At 43.3% G+C, this 23246-nt stretch overlaps 2 protein-coding genes across 2 annotated transcripts; both read left to right on the top strand.

Annotated features, from left to right (window-relative positions):
• Positions 1 to 541: 541 nt before the first annotated feature.
• On the top strand, positions 542 to 13626 carry Cblif (cobalamin binding intrinsic factor). The gene is made up of 9 exons (XM_038316041.1): positions 542 to 673; positions 1337 to 1513; positions 2597 to 2710; positions 3137 to 3274; positions 4656 to 4837; positions 7962 to 8139; positions 9197 to 9398; positions 10718 to 10836; positions 13565 to 13626. Exons 1-9 carry the CDS (start codon positions 595 to 597, stop codon positions 13624 to 13626), a joined length of 1251 nt encoding a protein of 416 aa, XP_038171969.1. The 5' UTR covers positions 542 to 594.
• Positions 13627 to 18840: 5214 nt separating this feature from the next.
• On the top strand, positions 18841 to 22995 carry Mrpl16 (mitochondrial ribosomal protein L16). The gene is made up of 4 exons (XM_038335797.1): positions 18841 to 18980; positions 19249 to 19314; positions 21222 to 21370; positions 22365 to 22995. The coding sequence occupies exons 1-4, from the start codon at positions 18926 to 18928 to the stop codon at positions 22848 to 22850; spliced, it is 756 nt and encodes a 251-aa protein (XP_038191725.1). The 5' UTR covers positions 18841 to 18925; the 3' UTR covers positions 22851 to 22995.
• Positions 22996 to 23246: the final 251 nt, after the last annotated feature.

Consider the following 23246-nt stretch of genomic DNA (forward strand, 5'->3'; position numbering starts at 1 on the left):
AACAATTTCCACGAAATTGAAGCCCACTCTTTATCTAAAAACCAAACAACTTCAAGGAATCTTCACTGGAACCCAGGTCCAGGTTGACTCAAATGCATATAGTCAGAATATCTACCTGAATGCAGCTTTCCACCAAAAAGCCTAAAAAGGGGGCTTGCACAGTGAAATAATCCAGTGCCTACCAAACACCTAAACTTTAATGAAATCGTTGCAGATAAGCAACAGGAGGCTATTGGCCTAGGAGAAGTCCTGTCTATATTCACAGATTTGTCAGATTTCCGACCTGTAATTACTCAAGAATTTGTTAAGAGATACTCATTATCTTTGCTGCATTATCCAACACTCCAGTTCTCCTATCATTCTGCTGCTTGGAAGTCACCTTTACACACCGTGGAGGGCCTATGCAGTAAGCAAACTCAGATAGGCAAATGGGAATGAGTTACATCAAGGTAGGAGGGGTCAGCATAGGTATTTAAGAGTGACTGGGTCTGGAGCAGACTGTTTTACAAAAGTAAGAGACGACAGAGGCACACTTCGTTAGCAAATACTGGTGTCTGTGGAAAGGGAGACGTGGACAGCACAAGAAAGTGTGGCATGGCTTGGCTTACCTTCTACCTTCTAAACATTCTCTGGGCTGTGGCAGGAACCAGCACCCGAGCCCAAAGCTCTTGCTGTGAGTATGGTGATTGTTCCAATGGCAAAGACACAGCCATCTCAGGCATAGTTTTACTGATGAGAAAGAGGTAGAACAGCAACCACTATAGGAGTTCTGAAGAGGTGGGCATAAGTCAGGGATAGCGACATGTTCATCTTTCATGACTTCCTAGCCTAATTCTCTGAGAGTAAAGTCCATGCACTTTTTATGGAGAGAGAGTGAATTATGATGCAGGAATGTTGGTTACTGGAACAAGAGAGATACTTAGTGGTAACTATGACCACATAGGAGGTTTGAATATTTGCTGAGCAGAGCATGCTCAAGTCATCAATATTCTTCATGGAAGAGCAGAGGGAAATGGATGCAAAAGAAATGAGTGCCTTCTAGGCAATGGTGAGAAACCATTTTAAACACTTCTGAGCTGTACTGCTTAAAGTTAGCACATTAAAAAAAAATCACCTTAAAGATAGAGACTGCTGGAGATGAAAGGAACCTCTAGAGAGAAGTGTTGACACTTTCTGCGTTTCTCTTCCGCCACTCCATCCTCAAGACTCTCAAGTCTTCTGCTAAAAGACCTAAAAGACACAGGAATTACACTTCTGGGAAAGGGGATGAGGACTGGGGGGAATGAGGGATTAGGAACAAGGGCGGGGGTGTGACAAGTGACTTTCCTTTTCTCAGCTGTCCCCCCAGAACAGCAGCCCTGGGTCGATGGCCTACAGAAGCTCATGGAACGCTCGGTAATGAGGTCAGATTTCCCAAACCCCAGCATCCTGATTGCCATGAACCTGGCTGGCACCTACAGTCCGGAGGCCCAGAAGAGCCTGACTAACGAGCTCATGAGCACTGACAGTGCAGGTTAGACACTGGAGCACCCCCCCCCCACCGCAAAGCCTGCATCTTCCACACACCGGCTCCCCCGGACCCCGGGTCTATGTCATCACCCGCTCCAATTCATTCACCTTTCCCTACACAGCCGCAGACGTCTGTAACTAAACGTATGTGACATCAGAATTGTCATGGAAGAGGGCAGGGACGCACAGGGAGCTACAGACTCAGTGCAGAAAGCAGGGGCTTCTGGTTTCAAATCTGCTGCTTATGAGCAAGTCACTGGATGCCACTTTCCTTGCCCTCTAAGGACAAAAACAATAAAACAGTGAGAGTAACAACAAAGTCTAGGGTCTATTCACTTCGCATGACCTGCGTGAGGTTCAAGATACATAGCAAAGTCTACTTTCTGCCTGTATGTTTCCACAGACTTTCATGGGGTTTCTCATTTCTTTTTCTAAACAGACAGCAGGAATTCTTTTCTTAGCATATATTAATCATGTGAAATAGTTTCATTATTCTGTCTTTGAGTCATACGGACAACACTAGATTCAGTGTTTCCTCAAAGATTTATTTCCATATTTCTATTCTGAAAAAGAGGGATTTCAAAATGACGAGAATGCACTACCTAAAACCCAAATCCTGAACTTGCGGCTCTGGCTATGAGGCTGGGAGATGCTGTGCATGGTGGCGTACACCTATAACTCCAGCACTCAGCAGGGGATCTCTGTGAGCGCTGGCCAGTCACGGGTAAAGAGTGCCTCAAAAAATAAAAGGGGGAGGTGGTGAGCAGCAGCTGAAAGATGGATTAGTGAGGTGGCTCCGTGGGTAAAGGCACTTGTTACACAGGCTTGATGATCTGAGCTTGAGCCCCAGAATCCACATAATGTTAGAAGAATAACTGACTCTACAAAGATGCCTTTTGACCTCCACATGTGTGCTGTGGCTTGCACACACACACATGCACACGCTCATGTGTGCGCAAACACGGTAATAATAATAACAATAAATAAATAGTTTAAGTTTATAAAACAAGTGCGACACTCAGTCTAGTCCTTGGGGGCGCTCTGCCTGGGAATGCCTGCCATCGCCATTCTGTTCTCTTTTCCATAGACCTGACAAGCGGGCAGCTCGCCCTCACCATTATGGCTCTCAGCTCCTCATGCCGGGACCCTGGAAGCAGAGTGCCCACTCTGCTAAAGAGAATGGAGAACTGGACACCCTCAAGTAAGACCTCGTGGAGAGGGAGGGGAGAGTGTGGGCAGGGTCCTTCCTGAGAATTTTTAACTCAGAAAGGAAAATTATGGAAGTGGGAAGAGTGAAAAGTCAGGGAAGAGACACAAGGCCACCTCTGCTCTGACAGTCCCACCAGTGAGAGACTCACTTCTCAGCCAAAAACAAATTAGAGAAGCCAATTCCCCACGCATGTACCGGCAGCCACCATCCTCCCAGAGCCAGCACTGTCCCCCCGCTTCAGATGTCAGATGACATTCTTCCTCTGAGAAACACTGATGTCACCCTTTGCCAATATTGTCTCTTTTTATGGTGACAGGTTTCTAGAGATTTCTATTTAAAAGCCCTGGTCTTTGCTACTCAAAATGTCCCCAGTGTGGTAAGTGTCGAGCTAATGACGGTTCTCTGTTGTCTTCTGAGGCCAGGGTGATGATGCCTCGGGCTTCTATGGGGCCAGTCTAGCCATCCTCGCACTGTGCCAGAAGAACTCAGAGGCAACCTTACCCATAGCAGTGCGCTTCGCTAAGAACCTGATGAGGGAGTCTTCCATCGGTGTGGGTAAGTGGAGGCTATCAGACACTGACCAAGGTGAGAGCATCCGTGTCGCAGTAGATGAGAGGTGGTGATGGAGGGGGAAGTAAAGAGGAAGAACCTTCCACGGAGGTGGAGCTGAGCCCTGCAGGTATGGGTGCAGGAAAAACGTTGAACAAATGTTTATTGGACACATGAGTTGAGGGCAGACTCCACTGAGAAAAAAAACCCGAAACAGAAGTCACAAGTTATCTTCACATAAAATGGAGATAAATGTCTTGCCTCGCCCCTACCCTGCACTCCTTAGTTTGTACCAGTTCTCCCAGACTCTGAACTTCAAGATGTTTCTCCTTTTTCCATGCACATATCCTTCCTACAAACAGCTATTTTCTGGAACCAACCAAGAGAACTTCTTGTTCCTCTGTTTTACCCACGCTGGGCTGCTAATGAATGAATCCTTTTCCTCTGTGATGCTATTTCCTTCTTTTAGCCTTTCTGTGTAGAACGATCCTCCTCCGTTGAGCCCCTGGCATGGACTCACTGTCGCAGTCCTCTGCCACTCTCGAAGCAATATCATCTCTGGCTTTCACCCACTTCCGTGGGCCTCGACAGCGAGCTTTCTCTTTTCACTATAAGACAAGCAGGTAGGATCTTTCCTGGGGGTCAAGAACAGGCTGGTTCCTCTCCTCCCGGAGCCTCATACATGGTTGGGTCATCTCTGTCAGTTCAGTGAGGTGGACTTTGTCTTCGGGTGCCAATAACGCTGTCACCCTTATTGAAGCTATGAGATTTTCCAGTGAGCTGGGAAAGGCGGGGAGCTGAAAGCTGCCTCTCGATAGCATTTCCCTTGCTCTGGTCTTGTCAGAACTTCCCCATTCGGCCCACACACGTGTATCACATGCAAAGTCTCTGCGCTGAATGCTATGATGTATGCATGGAGCCCAGGAACCACACATACGGCACAGAGTGCTGACAGAGTAAAACAGGCATGAACCACACACCCTAAACCACAGGCCGCTGTGCTGGGAAGACCAAAATGCCTTCCCTGAGGTGTGACTGCTGGGCCTTCCAGAACTTCTGACATCTCAAGAGATCAACACTGAGATGAGAGAAGTGGGATTTAATAACTGTCATTTGCACTATTTAAAGCTTTAAAGTCTGGAGCTGCTCAGCTGTATTCATTTATTTTAAAGTCTGGCCCTGCCGCTTACTGGCTGTGTGGCCTTGGGCAGTTACTTTACTGCTCTGAGCTCCCATTTCCTCATCTCTTAAATGAAGATACGTATAGGCCCTGTTCACGGGTGGTCCCAAGAACTAAAGGAGGTCCTGTAACTAGGTCACAGTGAGCAACTGGTGAACACTGGCTATGGTGGTGACTATAGTGGGGTCTGTCCCCTCTGCCTTCCAGATACTGGAGCGGTAGCAACCTTGGCACTGACCTGCATGTACAACAGGATTCCTGTAGGCTCTGAGGAAAATTACAGAGAGCTGTTTGGTGAGACACTGAAGGCTCTTGTGGATGATATCAGCTTGAGGATCAAAGCAGATGGCATCATTGGAGACACCTACAGCACTGGCCTGGCTATGCAGGTAAATGCATCCTATATTCTCCTAATCTAGGCCAGAATAACAAGCCTGAACTGTAGGACTAAGGGACTTCATGTCTACTAACATGCCTGGGAAAGTCCAACTAATGTGATTTGGGATCAATTCCTTAACTACCTTGCCTCAGTTTCTCTACTAACAAAATGCTGGTATGTACTAGCTCACGGATAAAATGTGAAGATAAACCTCAAAGAATTCATCTCCTTTCTTGGAAAAAATGAAACAAATCAAGAATTTTGAGGGTTTATTACCAATAATAATCAGCTTACTAATAACAGTCATACAGTATTGAAAGTCTGGTGTACACATACTGATATGAGAGTAGCTCTTCCAAAAGATATTCATGAAATTTTCTGCTTCAAACTTACCATGGAAGTGTCCTTTCTCTCCTACTTAACCTTACCCACAAAAAGTGGCTTGCATTTAACATGAGTAATCTAAAAATGACTCTCTCTCCCTGTCTCTGTCTCTCTGTCTCTCTCTGTCTCTCTCTCTCTCTCTCTCTCTCTCACACACACACACACAAATGAATAATAAAAGTCACCCAGTAAACAATGGAGCCGAGTCTGAGAAGCTGAGTCTACAGTCCATTTTATGCCTCCCTCACATACCTCCAGGCTTAGATTAGGAAAGACGCTACTTGACAGCCCCTAATCACCACCACCTCCAGCCCCCGGTGACTAGAATAGGAATCCACCACGGAAAGCACAATGGTGGAGAAAGCTTAACAACCAGAGTCAGAAATTATAGAGTCACAGTGGTCAAATCCTCTAGTCCATAATGAGATATTAATGGTCTAAATATCTTGGGAAATTAAGAGAAAAATTGCACCATGAACTCCCAACCTCAGAAACCCCAGGAAAGGGAAAGGGCTGGAGTTACGATGTCAGCCCTAAGCTTTGTGTAGCTCTCGGCTACTATTACAAAGAAATCAGCTCCTAGAGCAAAAGAAACACTTGTGTGGGTTCCTGCCACACACGAAAACTAGGGAAGAGTCCAAACGGCGTAGGGAACAGTCAGTGTCAAGCTAAGCGTGAAGATAAATCCCCAGTCCAAAATACCAGAGGTGGGGTGACTAAGAGCAAAGCCAGCTTCTCCGTCAGTCTCTGGAATTCCGTCATGAAGCAAAACCATTTTCCCACAGCTGAACCATACAAAAGCGTACCCAGAACTCACATCTAGAAATTCCTGCAGAAAGCAGGCAGCCTGAAGAATGAATTTAAGCTGGGTTTGGCAGGGCTGGGTCACATGCTTAACCTTGTCTAAGGGTTTCGTGTGTTTTAGTGCCAGATTAAACAGGTTAACAGATTTAGTGCAGAACTGTTTGCCTTGCTGATTCCACTTAGGAATTTCAGTTTGGATTTTATCGCTTTCTAGGTACACTCTGGTAGATTACACCTGAGAATAAAAGCTTTTCCTATCAAAGGGTAAGACCTCAGCTACATCCAGATACCACTCACCACATAGATTTCTTGTTACTTCAGACACACAACTTCTCCCTGCCTGCCTGCTAAGGAGTATCTGCCTGGTGCTTCTTAGACCAAACTGCTTGTAAAGCGGCCTTGATGGGGAGTTACGGTCTGCTTTGCCAAAGTTAGCAGGGTGACCACACCTGCCACAAATGTTCAAGGGCTTTCCCTAGCTGAAACAACCATCTCAGACTTCCCTCCGCCACCAAGTTTCTCTTTCCAGTTTCATGCAAATTTGTCGTTAGCCAACAAAGCCCAGTACCATACTTGGTGCCTCTAGTTGGCATAACTGTAAAGGAAGGGAGGATGCAATGACAGTTTCCACATCATGTCTTGCAAAATTCTTTTCCACACTTGGCCACTGGACCCTCAAATGATAGGCCCTCCAAGGACAAGCAGGACTTTCTAATTTACCCCAAAGATAGAAAACTAAAAAAAAAAAAAAAAAGTGGATTGCTTGGTGTGCTAATCCAGACTCATTTTGCAAGTACCTGCAAAGGTGGAAATTTAATATTTCACATACCTGGGTGTGCCCAAGGCTAGATGAAGTGGTTCCAAGAATAACCAGAATTAGAAGATCAAATGGTGACATCGGGGACCACTATTAGTTGTCTCTCATCACTGGTTTCCCTCACTCTCTCCTGCTGTGTGGTGTGTAAAATGGTGAATGACAGCTTGGTGTTTCCTCATATATCCCCAACTGAAATACACAAGCAAGAGAAATGGTTTACTCCTTCAGTACTGGAGTATCAGGGAAGGACTGATTGGTGCAGGCACCCACCACGCATTGTTCCCAAGGAGTCCAGTGAAACCCAGGCCATGACTCCATCTGAGGCCAGGGTTATGGAAACTGTGACTGGCAGGCCTACGTAGACACAGGCTTTGGGAGGAGTCCACCAAAAGGTGTGCCTGACAACACTAAGCAAAAACAGACTATGCATGTGCCAGTCCAGGCCGCCTTAGACCACAGCACCTTCTGTGGTTTGCTTTGTTACTCCTGCTCCACATCTAAACACTGTCCACAAATGCAGCCATCTTAGTGGTATTTCCTGGCTCTAGTCATTGACCCGATAATTTTTCTGTGGTTATTTTTTAAAAGAACTTATCAGTGTTTGTTTCTTTAACTCTTTTATTTTGTCTTATGTGTATAGGGTGTTCTGCCTACCTGTATGTCTAAACATCCTAAGCATGCTTAATCCCTGAGGAGGCCATAAGAGGGCAAGGCCATAAGAGGAGGATGGATCCCCTGGAACTGGAGTTGCAGATGTTGTGAGCTGTTGTGTGGGTTCTGGGAACCAACAAGGTCCTCTGGAGGAGCTCCTCCTCGTTGAGTCATCTCTCCAGCCCCAACGTTGTTTATTTCTTTAAATAGCATCTGGTTTGTTATAGTTAGACAGAAGATTGCGCCCACACCTCATGCATGCGAGGCAAATGCCTTGCCTCCACACTACACCGCCAGTCCTTCTCCATCATGGGACTGACACTGTGGGGTGCAAATGTAATTCCAAACCCTGTGCTGCTTCAGTTTGGACTAGCATAATGATTCGCGGTCAAGTTCAACCCCCAAGAGCCAACTCCCTGCCATACCTAAGCTCTCCTCTCTTTCTCTCCTCTTGCCCATGCCTGCCCCTCTCTCCTAGGCTCTCTCGGTGACACCTGAGCAACCCATCAAGAAGTGGGACTGTGAGAAGACTATGAATGGGATACTCAATGAGATTAAGCAGGGAAAGTTCGAAAACCCCATGTCCATTGCTCAAATTCTCCCCTCCTTGAAAGGCAAGACTTACCTAGACGTGCCCCAAATAATTTGCGGTGCTGGTAAGAACTTTTCAATGACCTCCCTTCTTATGTCATAAAGTTGCTACTTACAGTACAATGGCATGTGATTTGATGCTGAATGGCATATAAGATTGGTTTGTCTATTCATCCCAGATAGGTAGATGACTTATCTCCAACCCCCAATCATGTATACTAGCACACAGCCAAAGTGCCTAGCCTTCAGAATTCAGCTACTCATACTGAACACCTACTTTAAGAAGGTAGATGGGTCATGATCACCATAGGGAGCTTCATGAATTTGACAAATGTACTACCAAACATCACACATGTCTTATCTGCTCTTTATAAAATCGGAAGACAGACATATAGGCAGAACTACAGTCTTTACAGTAATGAAATCAGTATTAAATAGAAATCAACATCATTCACATTGCAAAAACAAAATGAGCAGAAGGAAGAAGGAGAGAAGACTAATAACCAGTTGTTGATTTTTATCTGGAGGGCTTAAAAGGCACAGATGAAATTCACCCAAGCCTTAAGGATCTAACAATGACAGCCTGACACTCACAGAACACCCACAGGATGAGGTAGAAACCTGACATGTTACTTTAGAGCATTTTTGTATCCAATCAAATACAACACTGAAATACTTGAAACTCAGATTGCTCATACAGAGCCTTCCTAAAACTTCTGTCACTCCAGAAGAAGTCTCTGAAATCAACTCCTTCAATTCTTCTTTCCTTATCAAATCCTTCCTCTTGCATTCACTAGCTTCATATGACAGGAGGAAATTACAAGCTCCTCACAGACTTCAGTGCCAAGTCTACAGGAGCCAAACTCAAGCAAACACACTGCCATCATATGAAACCTTGCCACCTTAGCCTCACTCCCTAGCTGCTTTCCAGGGACATCACAAGTCTAACATGGAGTCCTTGCCAGGATTCTAGAATAGTTGTCCAAAAATTTTGTTAAATAACCTAAAGGTTACTATTTTCTTGAAATCTTTTCTGGACTGAGTTCCCAATAACAGTGACTTTTGCATCCATAAGTCAAACACCAAAATCTTCCATAAACTGGGCCTTTTTGCTCCTCGCAGATCATGAAGTGCCACCAACTCTAACTGGCCATCCTACCCCTGTCCCCACATCAGTATCTAACATTAACGTCATATACACCATAAACAATCAGCTGAAGGGGGTTGACCTGCTCTTCAATGTGACCATCGAAGTTAGTGTGAAAAGTGGATCTGTGCTACTTGCTGTCCTAGAAGAAGCGCAGCGCAAAAACTCCATGTTCAAGTGAGTGGTGCCAATGGTTGCCATCCCCGAACCTGATTCAAATTCCCATATTCTCTCTGTGTGTGTGTCTCTCTGTGTCTCTGTCTCTGTCTGTCTCTCTTTCTCTCTCCCTATTTCCTTGTCCTTCTCTCCCTCCCCTACACCCTCTCTCTCTCTCCCTAAGATCACATAACGTGTAACTAATAGAGTTCAGAGCTAAACATGGATTTGACTGTCTTTGAAATTCATATTCTACCCACTATCCTCTTAGGAAAGAGTAGAATATACAAATGGATCAGAGGGGAGAATTAAATGTTGGGAACTGTCAACTGTTTACAAAAAGAGGAAGCAACAGAGAAAGATAGGGAGGCCACAGTTTAGGAGTCAAGGGACCATGCCAATTCATGGAAAAGAAAGGAGGACACTTAATGCCCAAGCTCTCTGGATATCCTTTACAAGTTCAGCATTTAATGTCTGATTTTTCTTCTATCTGTAAATATAAAAATGACAGATGATACATTATAGAAACTTGGAGAGGAAAAATACACAAAGAATAAATTGCCTCCACAACCACAATATAATCAGCTATTTAATAATCTGGTCTATTTTTTCTAAGCATAGTATAAACAGTTATGATTCATCATATTCATAGGCTGGCATATGCTTCTTTAAAAGTTGAGTCCTTATTTTTTTAATTTTATTTTATTGTAATTATGTGAGGAATGAACATATGCACATGAGTGCAGGTACCTATGGGGGCCCAAGGCATCAGCTCCCATAGTTCTTTGTATACAGTCCTCCGAGAATCTGGACATCACTGAAGTTGACTGATAATAGAATACATCCCCAAAATTCTCATGCGTACTGCTCTCTTTGATGACTACTCCTTTATTGCCATGTAATATTCTATAGGGGAAAACCCTGGACTCTGAGTCATGGAGATGTATGTAATATAGAGCACAAATGTTCTATTGTACAAACATGAAGGTACCCATTAGTCTGGAGTTCTCACCACACCAAACAGAAATAAACGCATGGAATCTGGCAAACATGTACTGTGTAAACTAAATTGTTCACTCTAAATAACATATCCATAAAACATGAATATCAAAATGTGGAAATACCTATCAACCTACTCAAGTGAAAATATAAAGAAAAACTCCTTTATCTATTAATTGAAATTCCATTTTAAATGACATGATTCTAAACTCAGTCAATTGCATTTTCTCTTTTGAACACTACTTTTATCTGCTCTGTAAAGCACTTGAACATCTGTCCCTCCATTTTGTCTTCTGTTGCCTGACTTCAACTGAGTGGTACTATTTACATTTTCTTCTTAGATTTGAAACCAAAATGACATCTTGGGGCCCTATGGTCTCTTCTATCAACAATATCGCTGAAAATGCTAATCACAAGACATACTGGGAACTCCTTAGTGGCAAAACACCTTTGCAGGAAGGTAAGGAAAGCAAAGGAATATGGTTTTCTTCCAGTTGGAAGGCTACATTTACTAATTCTTTAATTAACATACTTGGTAAATGTGATACTATATGTGCTTATCATAAGGGTATACATAGGAACTGAGTATCATATATAGTCATAAAATAAATATTCTGCAATTATTAGTGACTCTTTTTACAGGAGTGCAACTAAACCCAAGAGATGTGATGGGAATTATATACACTGGTGATTAACTTCAAGTAACCAATAATGCATCAGTGTAGCATAAAGGAAAGGAATAAAGGTACTTCCCCCTTGGGGCCATTTCACCAAGAGCAAGTTCAGATTTGAATTCTCTGCTTCTTCAGACTTGTGTCTTCCGTCCTTTGTCTTTCCACTGCACGGGTTTGAATTCGTGCCTGCCTGCCTGAGACGGCTGTCTTGTCAATCTGTGTGGCTTGTGTGTGCTGTGTATGCCGTGTGTCTCTGTCTGTATGTCTGTGTGTCTGTCCCTCACATATGGCTTTGCTCTGTCTTTATTGAACAGCACAGACAGCATCACATGGGGAAAGAATGGGGTACTTTACAGAAACCTTTAAAGGTGTTACAAACATCAGTGTTTCCAATTTTCATAAATGGCTGCTTTCAGACTTTATGGTAGGATTAGGAAGTCGCTTTCAACTTCTGTATTTGATGCTTTCAGCAAACGATACACATGCGTTGTTCTGGGTGAGAGGCGTACAAGAGTATATAACTTAAGAACTTAATATTATGGCCATGCATTATCTTAGGTTGTAAAAGTTGACTACATGGGAAATTCAAGGCAAGTATGTTGATTCTTACACTGTTCTCAGAAAAGGAGGTTAAGCAAATAAGCTGAGTACTTAGTAAGATAACAGTCTTAAGTCTTAAGTGACCACAAGTTGTATTATACAGCTAGCAGTGAAGCCTAGCAAAAATCCCAATCTCTTAGAATGCAAGAGATATTTCAGAATATTTCATCACCATGAGATGTCAAAGGGACCTGTATAAAATATGAGACTAAAATTCGACAGAAATGACAACCAAATCCAGGTTTCCAAACTTGAGGACGTGAGCTTTCTAATACAACTTCAGCAAAAATCTAGCCCTCGCCACCTGCTTAGTCCCTCATGAAAGGAGTGTCTGTAACTGCATCTATGTGGTAAACATGGCAAAAATGAAACTCAAGACTCCAGCAAAACCTGAGTATTCCTGAAAGATTTGTACAAATGCTAAAACATCTTCCCACTTCAAGAGCACCGAGGCATGGTTTTGCCTGAGGATCATGTTGACCAGGCAGTGACTGTTAGCATGAAGAGGACTGTAAATCCAGAGCCACAGGAGGCCAGGCTGTATCGTGAAGGCTCCTTTCTCCAGTTTTACCATGAGAAAGCTGTTTTTCTTGCCATCTCCCATATAGTTAGGAAAGACTGGCCAGTCAGAATTCATGAACTGCAGCAACAGGCTTTGGAGAAAGCACCTCTCATAGTCATAACCTACAGTACACAAGTAAGGAACAAGTCTCTGTAGCTATAACATGGAAATACCATTCCTTGGGTTGTTGTAAGGATTAGAAAAATTGTTCAAGATTATTAACTACAATATCTTTTGCAGATTATGTGTTCAAAATGCTGTTGTTATTGTCATTTCTCCCACTACCTTTAAAATTTCAGAATGATTTTTTGAGATCAAGGTGGTATTTTCATTTTATAGTTCCTTTCTCTGGGAGCAAGTACAGTAAAAAGTAAAGATATCAGATTCAAAAACATTTTGGCATGAGATTGTCATACTTCCTGTTGCCGGAATACCTAAAAGATAAAAGATATCAACACCATCTATCCTTGTCATGAAAGGTTCTCAGCCTATTGCCATTCTTATTTCTTACAAAATCTTCCAAAACTAAGTGAGATTCTTCCGTAAATACTTTGTGTCATTTATTGCATGGTTCCTATGTGCCAGATAAGTCTTCTAATACTAAAGATAACATTTCAGAGAGAATACTTAACAAAATTTTCTACATGAGAGAAAAGAGACTTATGGGGTTACCCCCAAAGACATGCTCCATAAAATGAAAACCTAAAGGTAGTAAAAGAGAAATCCGTAGACATTTGTAGGGCAAGATAAAAGCAAATACAAGTGGAAAATAAATCATCTACCAAAAAGAAGAGGAGGAGGAGGAAGGAAAGTGCCAGCCGACCCATCCTAGGGAATGGAGAGATGGATTCACAGTTAAAAGCAGCAACTGCTCTTGCAGAGTACCAAGCACCCATATCACGTGACTCACAACAGCCTGTAATCCCAGGACATTTACACATGTAGTGTGCATACGTGTGCACACACATGTACACACACAATAATAATAATAATAATATCTTTTTAAAAGAAAGAAAGAAATTCCCAAATAGGGCTAGCAAGAGCTGGTAAAGACATTTGGCACCAGGCTTGGTGACCTGAGTTTGATTCCTGGAACCCACATGATGGAAAGAGAGAATCAACTCTCCCAAGTTGTCCTCTGGCCTTCACATGCACGCACCTACACACAGACATACAAATAAAATAACAACAATAAAAGCATTTTAAAAGAAATCCTTAAACACACCAAATTCATATTCCTGCCCACGTCTCCCATGGTGATCTTACCCCTCTAACCAGCTCAATGAGCTGATATCCTGGCATGTGAAGTTGACAGGCCCCACGGACATTTGTTATCCTCTGCCTCTTTTCAGGAGTTGCTTACTATATTCCCTTCAACAATGAGCACATCACAGCCAACTTCACCCAGTACTGAGGAGGAGTGTCTTCTGCTGAACGGGACCAACAGATGAGGGGTTTTTAAATTTCATTTCAAATTTATGCCAAGAAGAGTGGGTGTTAACAACGCTACTCTAGTCCTGATTTAAAAAAAAAAAAAAACAAAACCACAGAGCCATTGTGTGGAATAAATGGTTCCTAACGCAAAGTTCCTGGAGTACTCACCATTGTGACTCATGAAATAAAATGTCTGGCTTCTCAAGACAGACTGCTAGTCGTCATTTACTCCTACGGTGAGAGAGAGGAAAGCCCCTGTGATTTGGAGAGATTCGTGCAATCTTCTGGATTAAACAACACACTCACTACTTCTACAGATAGCTATTAAAACGCCTGCTTGTGTTTCTTATACTAAGGGCTCCTTTACAATTCACCTACTACAAACATGTACACAAATACATTTGTATGAAATGAACAAAATTATTCCATACGTAATTCCAGAATGGTTTGTAGCTCAGTAAGTGACATTATGACTTCTATTTCTAATATTTTCTGGGTAAATTCATGTTTCAAAATGTTCACAGTTGGGGAGGGGACTGGAGACATTGCTTGGCCGTTAAGAGCCCTTGGCTGCCTTCAGTTCCCAGCACACACATGACAGCTCACAACTCTCTGTACCTCGAGTTCCAGGAAATCCAACGCCCTCTTCTGCCTCCATGACACTGCATGCACATGGTGCACAGACATACACGCACATACATACAGACACAAAACACCCACACACATAAAATTTTAAAAATGCTTCTGGGGATCAAGAGGTGGATTAGTGGGTAAAGTGTGTGCTGTACAATCATGAAGAACAGAGTCTGGATCCTCAACATCCACCTAAGAGAGTTAGGCATGGGATCCTGTGAACATTCATAACCCCAGCACTGGGGAGGTAGAGATAAGCAAATGCCTGGAGCATACTTTCTGGTCAGCCTGACCAAAACAGCAGGATCAGGTTTCAGTTGGAGACCCTATCTCAAAGACTAAGATGGAGCACCCTCTAGGAAACACCTGATCTTGGTCTCTGGCTTCTATATGTGCACACATGTACACAAGTACATCCACACATGTACACACCCACACACATGCACACTCACACACATGTGCGCACCTACATATACCAGACATACACAAAAATTAAATAATAGTCTGAAAATACTGGGTGAGAAGAAATCTGGACAGAGAAGGAAAAGACTCTGCACCCACATTCTGTGCTTGTAATAAGGACACTAACTGAGCCGGGCAAGGTAAACGAAAAATGCCAGTGTTCTCAGGGCAAACTGAGGGACCCGGCCTGTCCTTAGTTTAGAAAAAGTTAAGGAGCTGTCATTCTAGTAGGCATGGTGGTACTGGCCTGTAATTCCAGAACAGAGGAGGGTGCAGAATCCAGGATTTGAACCAGTCTGGGATCTATGCAGAGAAAGAAAAGAAAAGAAAGGGGAGAGAACTCTTCAAGATATGTATGCTGTTTATAATAAGATACCTATGCAGCCTGGAATAAAGAGCTTAACACACACAGAAGGTGGGGGGGGGGGGGAGGTAGGTAACTGTCACATGTAACTGTCACAGCAGATGACAAACTCATGCTCAGGGTTACATAACTCATAGAGCTCAAGAATGCACTTGGGGTGGGGTAGAGGTGAGGTAGAGGGAGCAGGAGGAGGGGAAGGAGGGGCAGCTGTGGTTGGTATGTAAAATGAATAAAAAAGTTTAAAAAAGAATGCTCTTGGCTTGGGTGTATAACTATAAAAGCACAATGGTGCCCTCTAATGGCCACAAATGGTAAAGCCTAAACTTTGAAGGGGCAGTAAGTTGCAAGTACTTTTGTAATGCTGCTGGGAAGACACAAAGGAAGAGAAGACAGAAAGGAAGATGTTTTCCCCAAATAAGGAGTGTACACACTTGCACGTGCCTTTGATTAGATGTGTGAGTGACCTATGTAAAGTACAAACACATGGTCAAGTCCACCACCTCTCAGGGAACTGGAACCAGCTAGATGAAACCTCCTGTCTTCCAGTGCAGAGACAGAAAAGGCAAGTTTGCAGAATGGAAAACATGATTTCAGTCTGTACAAGTAGGCAGCAGTTAGGAAACCTAATGCACAACAAAAAACTTTAAAGTAACTGTATTCTTTTTAAACTGGTGTACACAGTAATGGGTTTCATTATGGGGTGTTCATACTTCATTTTTGTTGGTCCTCTCCCCTGCTTCTTGCCTAGTTCCCTGCCCCATCACCTGCTGGTACCCTCCCTTTTCCTTCTTGCCCTCCGTCTGTCTTCATGTTACATGTATTCTGTTCCCTCTTTTTTCCATCTCTTTTCCCCCTCCCCAATTCTCCCTTAGACTGGTCCCCCATTGGTCCCTTTTCTAGTTTCAACACACACATACACATTCACCACCACCACCACACCAAACATTAAAATCAAGGATCATCAAGGATCTGCCTGAGACAGAACAAGCAGTTTTGAATTGATAAGAGAAAAGTGAAGATGTGCATATGAAAGAAACTAGTATACACAAAAGCAAATCACAAATATTGAAATCAAAAGCATGAGGGCAAGTTTGATGTCACTCACCAATGAAGAAAGGAGAACTAGCCTATCGCCACTATGTGCTTATAATTCATTAAACTGGGGATGCTCTTGGACATCAACTTTAGCCTCCTGCTTTACCCAGCTTTTGTTCACTACCTTTATCCAGACAGTGTGAGGCTGATGTTTTGTTGTTTGTTACTGCTGTTGCATTTCCTCATTGTTATCACACTTTAAAAAATGGCAACTGCTGGTGGCTCAGGAGTTAACACAATTGCTGCTCCTTTGGAGTGCCTTAGATCTGTTGCCTATGGGCAGGTTACAAGCACCTAGAACTACAGCGCCCTCTTCTGGCCCATTTGGGCACCTACACATGCATGAAAATGACCTTCGTAAAATTGTCCCTCCTAATTACAGAGAACATAATTTCAAAATCTAAATACCCAATACTACATAATACTATGCTGAATTAAATTTAGGGGGGAAACTGTCCCTCGACTCAGTACTATTTTAAGTAGAGAGATAACAGGAAATAAGACCGGAAGAAGGGGTCTCTATTTCCTTGTTTTAGAATCTTCCCAATCAAGTAACATTTTTGCTTGCCTCTGATCAGGCACCTTTGCTTACCTTCCTGGGATGGGTGGCATCTGTTGTGGGCTTAATTACATCTCTTTTTTAAAATGTTAGAGTCCTGACTCCTCCCTGATCCTTCGAAATGTGACCTCTTACCAGGACAGGAGGGGAATATGGTCTTTACAAAAGTAAACAGCTTAAAATTATGTCCTTAGGGGCCTTTGTAAAGTCCAGTAACACTTTAGAAGCAGATGCACTGTACAGGTGTGTAGATCTGTAAACAATTATCCCAGGATATCTACAAGCATTATAGATTATATTTATTGTTTGTGAAATTAATTCCTTTTTAATCTTTTATTCATTTTACATACCAATGAAATTAATTCTTAAGGGCATACAGATTAAACATGGCTTAAACACAACAGACATGTCTTATTTGCCAATACCATTTGTCTCCTAAAAGCTTAGATATAGATCCTCTTGTTTTCATGATTACAAAGCCCCAGCCTCATAAAAAATAAATAAATAATGGTGCCCAACATTTCCAAAAAGATTTACTTTTTTTTCTTTTCCCTTTGTTATTAATTTATGGTGTAGTTCATTCACTAAGGTCTCTGAAGTCACAGAAACTGTGCTCAAATTTTTCATTGTAATGCTGAGGGGAAAAAAATCCTTTGCAAAATAATTACAGTTATTTGAAACAGACATTTCTAAAAACCATCAGCACATCACTAGGGCTCACAGGGGAAATAAAAGCAGGGTGAAATACTGACACCTCTACCTTCACTTTGTGTCTTTATTCCGGCTACAGACCAAGAGATAAATCACTGACTTTAACCTTCCCTTTTATTATTTTATTTTAATTGTAGTGTGTGTGTGTGTGTGTGTGTGTGTGTGTGTGTGTGTGTGTGTGTGGTCTGTCTGTCTGTCTGCCTCACATGCATACCTGGTTCCCCCAAGGAGGCCAGAAGAGGATGTCTAATCCCTTGGAACTAGAGTTATAGCCTGTTGTGACCCACAGTGTGGCTGCTGGGAATTGAACTCAGGTCCCATAGAATAGCAGCCAGTGCTCTTATCTACCCAGCCACCCCCCAGCTCCTTCTCTTGGATTTCTTGAAGGGAAAAACTTGAAGACAGAACACTGCCACTCTTCTGAGAAGACAAAGTCTGCATCTTGAAACAGAATTGATCTCTTATAGAAACAGACTGATTCTGTTAAAAAAAACTATGCCAGTTTGAGATGACTATCGTGCCAAACCAGAACTGAGGCAATGATCAATCAGGCACCTTGACCAAAACTGCTTAATTATGCATACTTTTTAGCCGACCCTCCACCCTGTCCCCCAATTCGTCTTCTATTTAAACTTAAAGCTGTGAGCATGGCGGATTATGCCTTTAATCTCAGCACTGGGGAGGCTGAAGCAGACGGATCTCTGTGAGTTTGAGGCCAGTCTAGTCTACTTAGTGAGGTCTAGGACAGCCAGGATTACGTTGAGAGATAGCCTGAAAAACAAACAAACAAACAAAGCTCATGTCAGGGCCATGAAGACAGTCTTGGATGGTCACTGGACCTCTTCATCTGTCATTTCAAAAGAAGCCACCTTAAATGAATAGTAGGTTTTTGCCATTACTTTCTGTTTAATTGGCATATTGGCGACAGGTTATCGAACCCAGCCTTTTGGGGCTGCCCAAGTCTGGGCTTCTATTTTGAAAACTCCAGCTACAGCTCTTCTCATGGATTTATCGGGACAAAACTGTGCAAGAGCCCAGTAAACAAGCCAATGACAAATCAATGGCATCTTTCTAACGTCCTCAAGAGAAGGGACATAAAACAACGAAAGTTAAGGGAACAACTTGACTACCAAACCTCATGTTTTCACAGCTTTCTACACCAAGGAGGAAAAACCTGATCGGCCACTTTGCGGGAAAAACCAGAGATCCTCGGAGAAACATGGAACACCCGGGCGTGGTGGGGCGTGGCGTGCCAGACCTTTAACCTGCAGACGTCTGCTCCGGAACCAAGAGTTGGGCCCAAATTTCCTCCGCTTCCGTCGGGACTCTCTAAGGGATGGAGAGTATAACGTCACTTCCGGTCCTGGGTGGCTTCCGGCCGCCTGAGCTGTGTATCGCAGAGGGAAGCTGCTGCTGTCGCCGAGGGAATCCTGACCCGGCCGCTCGCGCGTGGCCATGTGGAGGCTGCTGGCGCGCGCCCCCGCGCCGCTCCTGCGGGTGCACTTTTCAGGTCCGAAAGCCTGTTTGGTCTTTTAAAATGGCATTTCCATGTTCTTCCTCCCCCCCACTCCAATGTTTACTCTGGGAAGACCGGCGCTTTCCTGCCGCCACCTCCGCTGTGCGATCACTGGGTCCCAGTCATGTGCGGGAGTCGGCGCTCCAAGACCCTGCTAGCTCCCTTGGGAGCCCGTTTAGTGGAACTCGCGCCCCACACTTCTAAACACCTCCATCAGGAGTGGCCCAGAGTGTACCAAGAGTGATTTGTCTTGTCTTTGTAGATTCTTGGGCAGCCCTTCCCACCAGTGCTGGTCTGAAGACCCTCCTCCCGGTGCCAACTTTTGAAGGTGAGCGCCTGTCATTTCTACTTGTTTCTCCAGCGGATGGCAAAAGACATAGGTGTTCTTGGTACTCCCTAGCTTCCTTGAGTGATTGAACGAACGCAGATGATGAAGTCATACTGTGCTGACAAGCAGTGTTCTGAGAACTAGAGGCAAAGAACGTAAAAGTTCTCACCCAAGCGGAGCAAATACCTATTGGGTTAGTTCCCCAGCATCCTGCCACTGATGTGTAGCTCCCATGATCTACTCAGTCAGAGTCATTTATTAGACTTGATCTTCTCACTAAACGACAGTACGTACATGCAGACACTTAGCAATAGTAACCAGGTCAGGTGCAACCCTGTAACTCTAATTGTACTCTGTAGAATACTAAGATCTGCAAAATGCAAACAGCCTGGGCATCTGAGGGTCTTCTGCACATAACTGTTATACTACTGTGGGCTGGAGCAGTGGCTCAGCAGTTAATAGCACTTGTTGCTCTTGCAGAGGACCCAGTTTCAGTTCTCAGAACCCACATGAAGGTTCCCAACCATCTATAATCCCAGTTCCAGGGGATCCAACACCCTCTGCTGCACATCAATTCATGCAGACAAAACACTCATAAATTTTTTTTAAGAAACAGAGTACTTTGTGCTCTTGGAAGTGCATACTAACTTGTAGATGAAAGAACATTACCAAGTTTCTCAGTAGTTGCCCCAAAAATTGGAGGGGAAGAGTGGGTTTTATAACTTGGAATATCAATTTTATAATTCCACTGATAATTTAATGCGTCTTTGAGGCTTCCAGATGTATTTTATTTCTATCTTGAAGTTCTACTTTTTTCATATTAATTTTTTATGAATCACAATTGTTTTTCCTAAGTTGCCAAATAAAGTGGGTAAAGATGTTAAAATACTGATCAGAGAATTCCCAAGTTGTAAGTTTCTCAAGAAAAGTACAGCACGTTGAAGAACTTAATATATTGTTGTCCAGTGTAGTACTCTGTACCCCCATTAGCATTCAGAGGGGCAATGACTGGGGTTTTTTTTTTGTTTTTTTTTTGTAAAGAACATGTTTCTGCTTTGATGTTTTAACTGAAGTAATTGTAAAATGTCTCTATGCCCCAGTGCCTCTTTAAAATAGAGAAAAGAAGACCACCTGCCCCATTATCTGTTTGCTTGATCTAGGTGAAAATTATGTTCGTTCTTTTCTGTTTATTTTTTATTTATTTTGTATGCATGTGGGCTCACACATGCCATGGCATTTATATAGAGGTTAGAAGACAACTTATGAGAGTCACTGCTCTCCTTCTACCCTGTGGGCCCTAAGGATGCAACTCAGGTGGGCAGACTTGAGAACAGGTGCTTTTTACCAGTTGAAGCATCTCATAGGCCCTTTGTTTTTGATTTCTAATACTTCACTTTGTTATATGCCCCCCCACCTTGTCCATTTAGTGTATGTGGTTTAGTTTTCAAAAGTTCAAGCTTTAAAAAAAAAAAAAGAAGCCCTAAGTAGTATAAAGGTCACAAGGGTGTGGTGATGCACACACTCAGTCCAGCACTTCTTACAAGATTGAGGTTACATGTGATCACCACCTGACAGCCATGAAGACCGTCTCACATGCCAACGCTGCTTTAAAGGTGGAGTGAAATAATCACTTAGGACAGTCCCTGCTACCGTGCAGAACATAGAGGAGGGGGTTAGTGAGTGAATTTGGTTTAGAAACATTGTAGAAAACGCTACAGCTGAAAGATTCCAGTCTCACTGGGAACATCCACAGGAGAATGGATAGCCATTAATACTGGAAAGCCAATAACCTTTGGAATTAGTATTCGGTAACCTAAGACTTCTACTTGATTGGTGTGAATCTTCATGGGAGAGATTGTCTGAGAAGCATAGCTTCACTTATTCTTGGTTGGTTTTGTCCCTACCAGATGTCTCCATCCCTGAAAGGTCCAAGCTTAAATTTGTTGAAAGGGTGCCACTTGTACCAAAAGTAAGAAGAGAACCTAAAAATTTGAAGGACATACGAGGGCCTTCAACTGAAGCCACTGAATTTACAGAAGGCAATTTTGCAATTTTGGTGAGTGATAAAAGAGATTAACAAAATTTTCCACTCTTTGAGTTGATTGTTGTCTCTTCCTCCCACATTCTTAGAACTGCCACACCTAGATGCCACATTTCAGTTATTCTTTAAATAGGTGTAGGTCGTGGGGTTGAAAACAAAGAAGTCCTGATGCTCAAGAGTGTGGATAGTGCTGAATCTGTATACAAGCCCCGTGATACTGTAACAGTGAACCTGGTAAATTAGTGGCTACTAAGAACCCCACAGGAGGTAGCCTATACAACAGGTATACACTAAACAGACAGTTGATTCATATCTAGGTGGAACTGTGTAGAACAAGATAATGTTAGTTTTTTTTTGACTTGCTATTCCAAAATGTGTTTAGTTTAAAATTATAAGTTGTTTCCACCAGGATCTCCACTTTCTGTTTCAGATGGGTTGGATAGATGGGGTGAGTAAGGCTACTGTGAAAGTGGGGAGCAAAACGGGCTGCCTCATTTGCCCAGTTAGTACAAGATCTTTTCAAGCCTTTGGTGAAAGTGGAATATTCCTGGTAGAGGATTAGAACAGCTGCTTCATTATCTGTTGAGTGGTTTCCGTAGAGATTAATGTCAGTAGCCACACACACGGATATGCACTAGCCTTTCTGCTCCATGAGGCAGCCAGAGTGATAGCTGTAAAGTTCCCCTGGCCTGCATGAGCACTGAGCACACTGCAGACCTCAGAGCCTTATATCCACTCTGCTTCCTCCTGCACCCCAGCAAGCACTGGCTTCTGCTCTAACTCTCCAAGCCCTTTGCTGTATCAGGGCATTTACATCAATGCTTGTCTGGGACTCTCCTCTTCTCTCTTGACTAGTTCTTAGGATTCTATCCTCAGCTTTACGTAAGAACTTATATGTTTATTTTCAAATATATCATTAAAGCCAGTTACTATAAAAAGAGGCAGATAATAGAGTCCATAAAAGATTTCTAAATCCCCATGTGTTCTAATTTTTCCTATTCACTTTTAGGCTTTGGGAGGTGGTTATCTCCACTGGGGCCATTTTGAAATGATGCGCCTGACAATCAACCGCTCTATGGATCCCAGGAACATGTTTGCCATATGGCGAGTGCCAGCCCCTTTCAAGCCCATCACTCGCAAAGGTGTCGGGCAGCGCATGGGGGGAGGCAAAGGTGCCATTGATCACTATGTGACCCCTGTGAAGACTGGCTGCCTCATAGTAGAGATGGGTGGACGCTGTGAATTTAAAGAGGTCCAGGGTTTCCTGAACATGGTCGCCCACAAGCTGCCCTTTCCAGCAAAGGCTGTGAGCCGTGAGACTCTAGAAAAGATGCGCCAAGATCAAAAAGAAAGAGAACATAACAACCAAAATCCCTGGACCTTTGAGCGCATAGCCACGGCCAACATGCTTGGCATACGGAAATTCCTGAGCCCGTATGACTTGACACAGAAAGGACAATATTGGGGCAAATTCTACCTGCCGCAGCGTGTGTAGTGGAAGCACAGACTCCTGAAACAGTCTGCGTCTCTGCTGTCTTTAGGGTCTGGTGATTCTTGGATCATAACTGAGCACATGAGTAAGGGACTTGTGAAAAGCTGTGCTGTCAGATTGTTTCTATTAAAGTGTGAGTGTAACTCGAGGTATCGCATTGGTCATTTTCAGTTGTTTAAGAATGAGCCAGGCGATGATGGCACACACTTTTAATCCCAACACCTGGGAGGCAGACTTAGGAGGATCCCAGTGAGTTCAAGGCCAGACTCCAAAGCTACACAGAGAAACTCTGTCTCGAAAAACCAAAAGAGAGAGGGAGATTAAGAATGATTTGGCATACCCAAATCATTAATCCCAGCACTGTGGTGGAGCATGCCATTAATCCCAGCACTCAGGAAG

Source organism: Arvicola amphibius, chromosome 1, assembly GCF_903992535.2.
Source record: "Arvicola amphibius chromosome 1, mArvAmp1.2, whole genome shotgun sequence".
NCBI lineage: Eukaryota > Metazoa > Chordata > Mammalia > Rodentia > Cricetidae > Arvicola > Arvicola amphibius.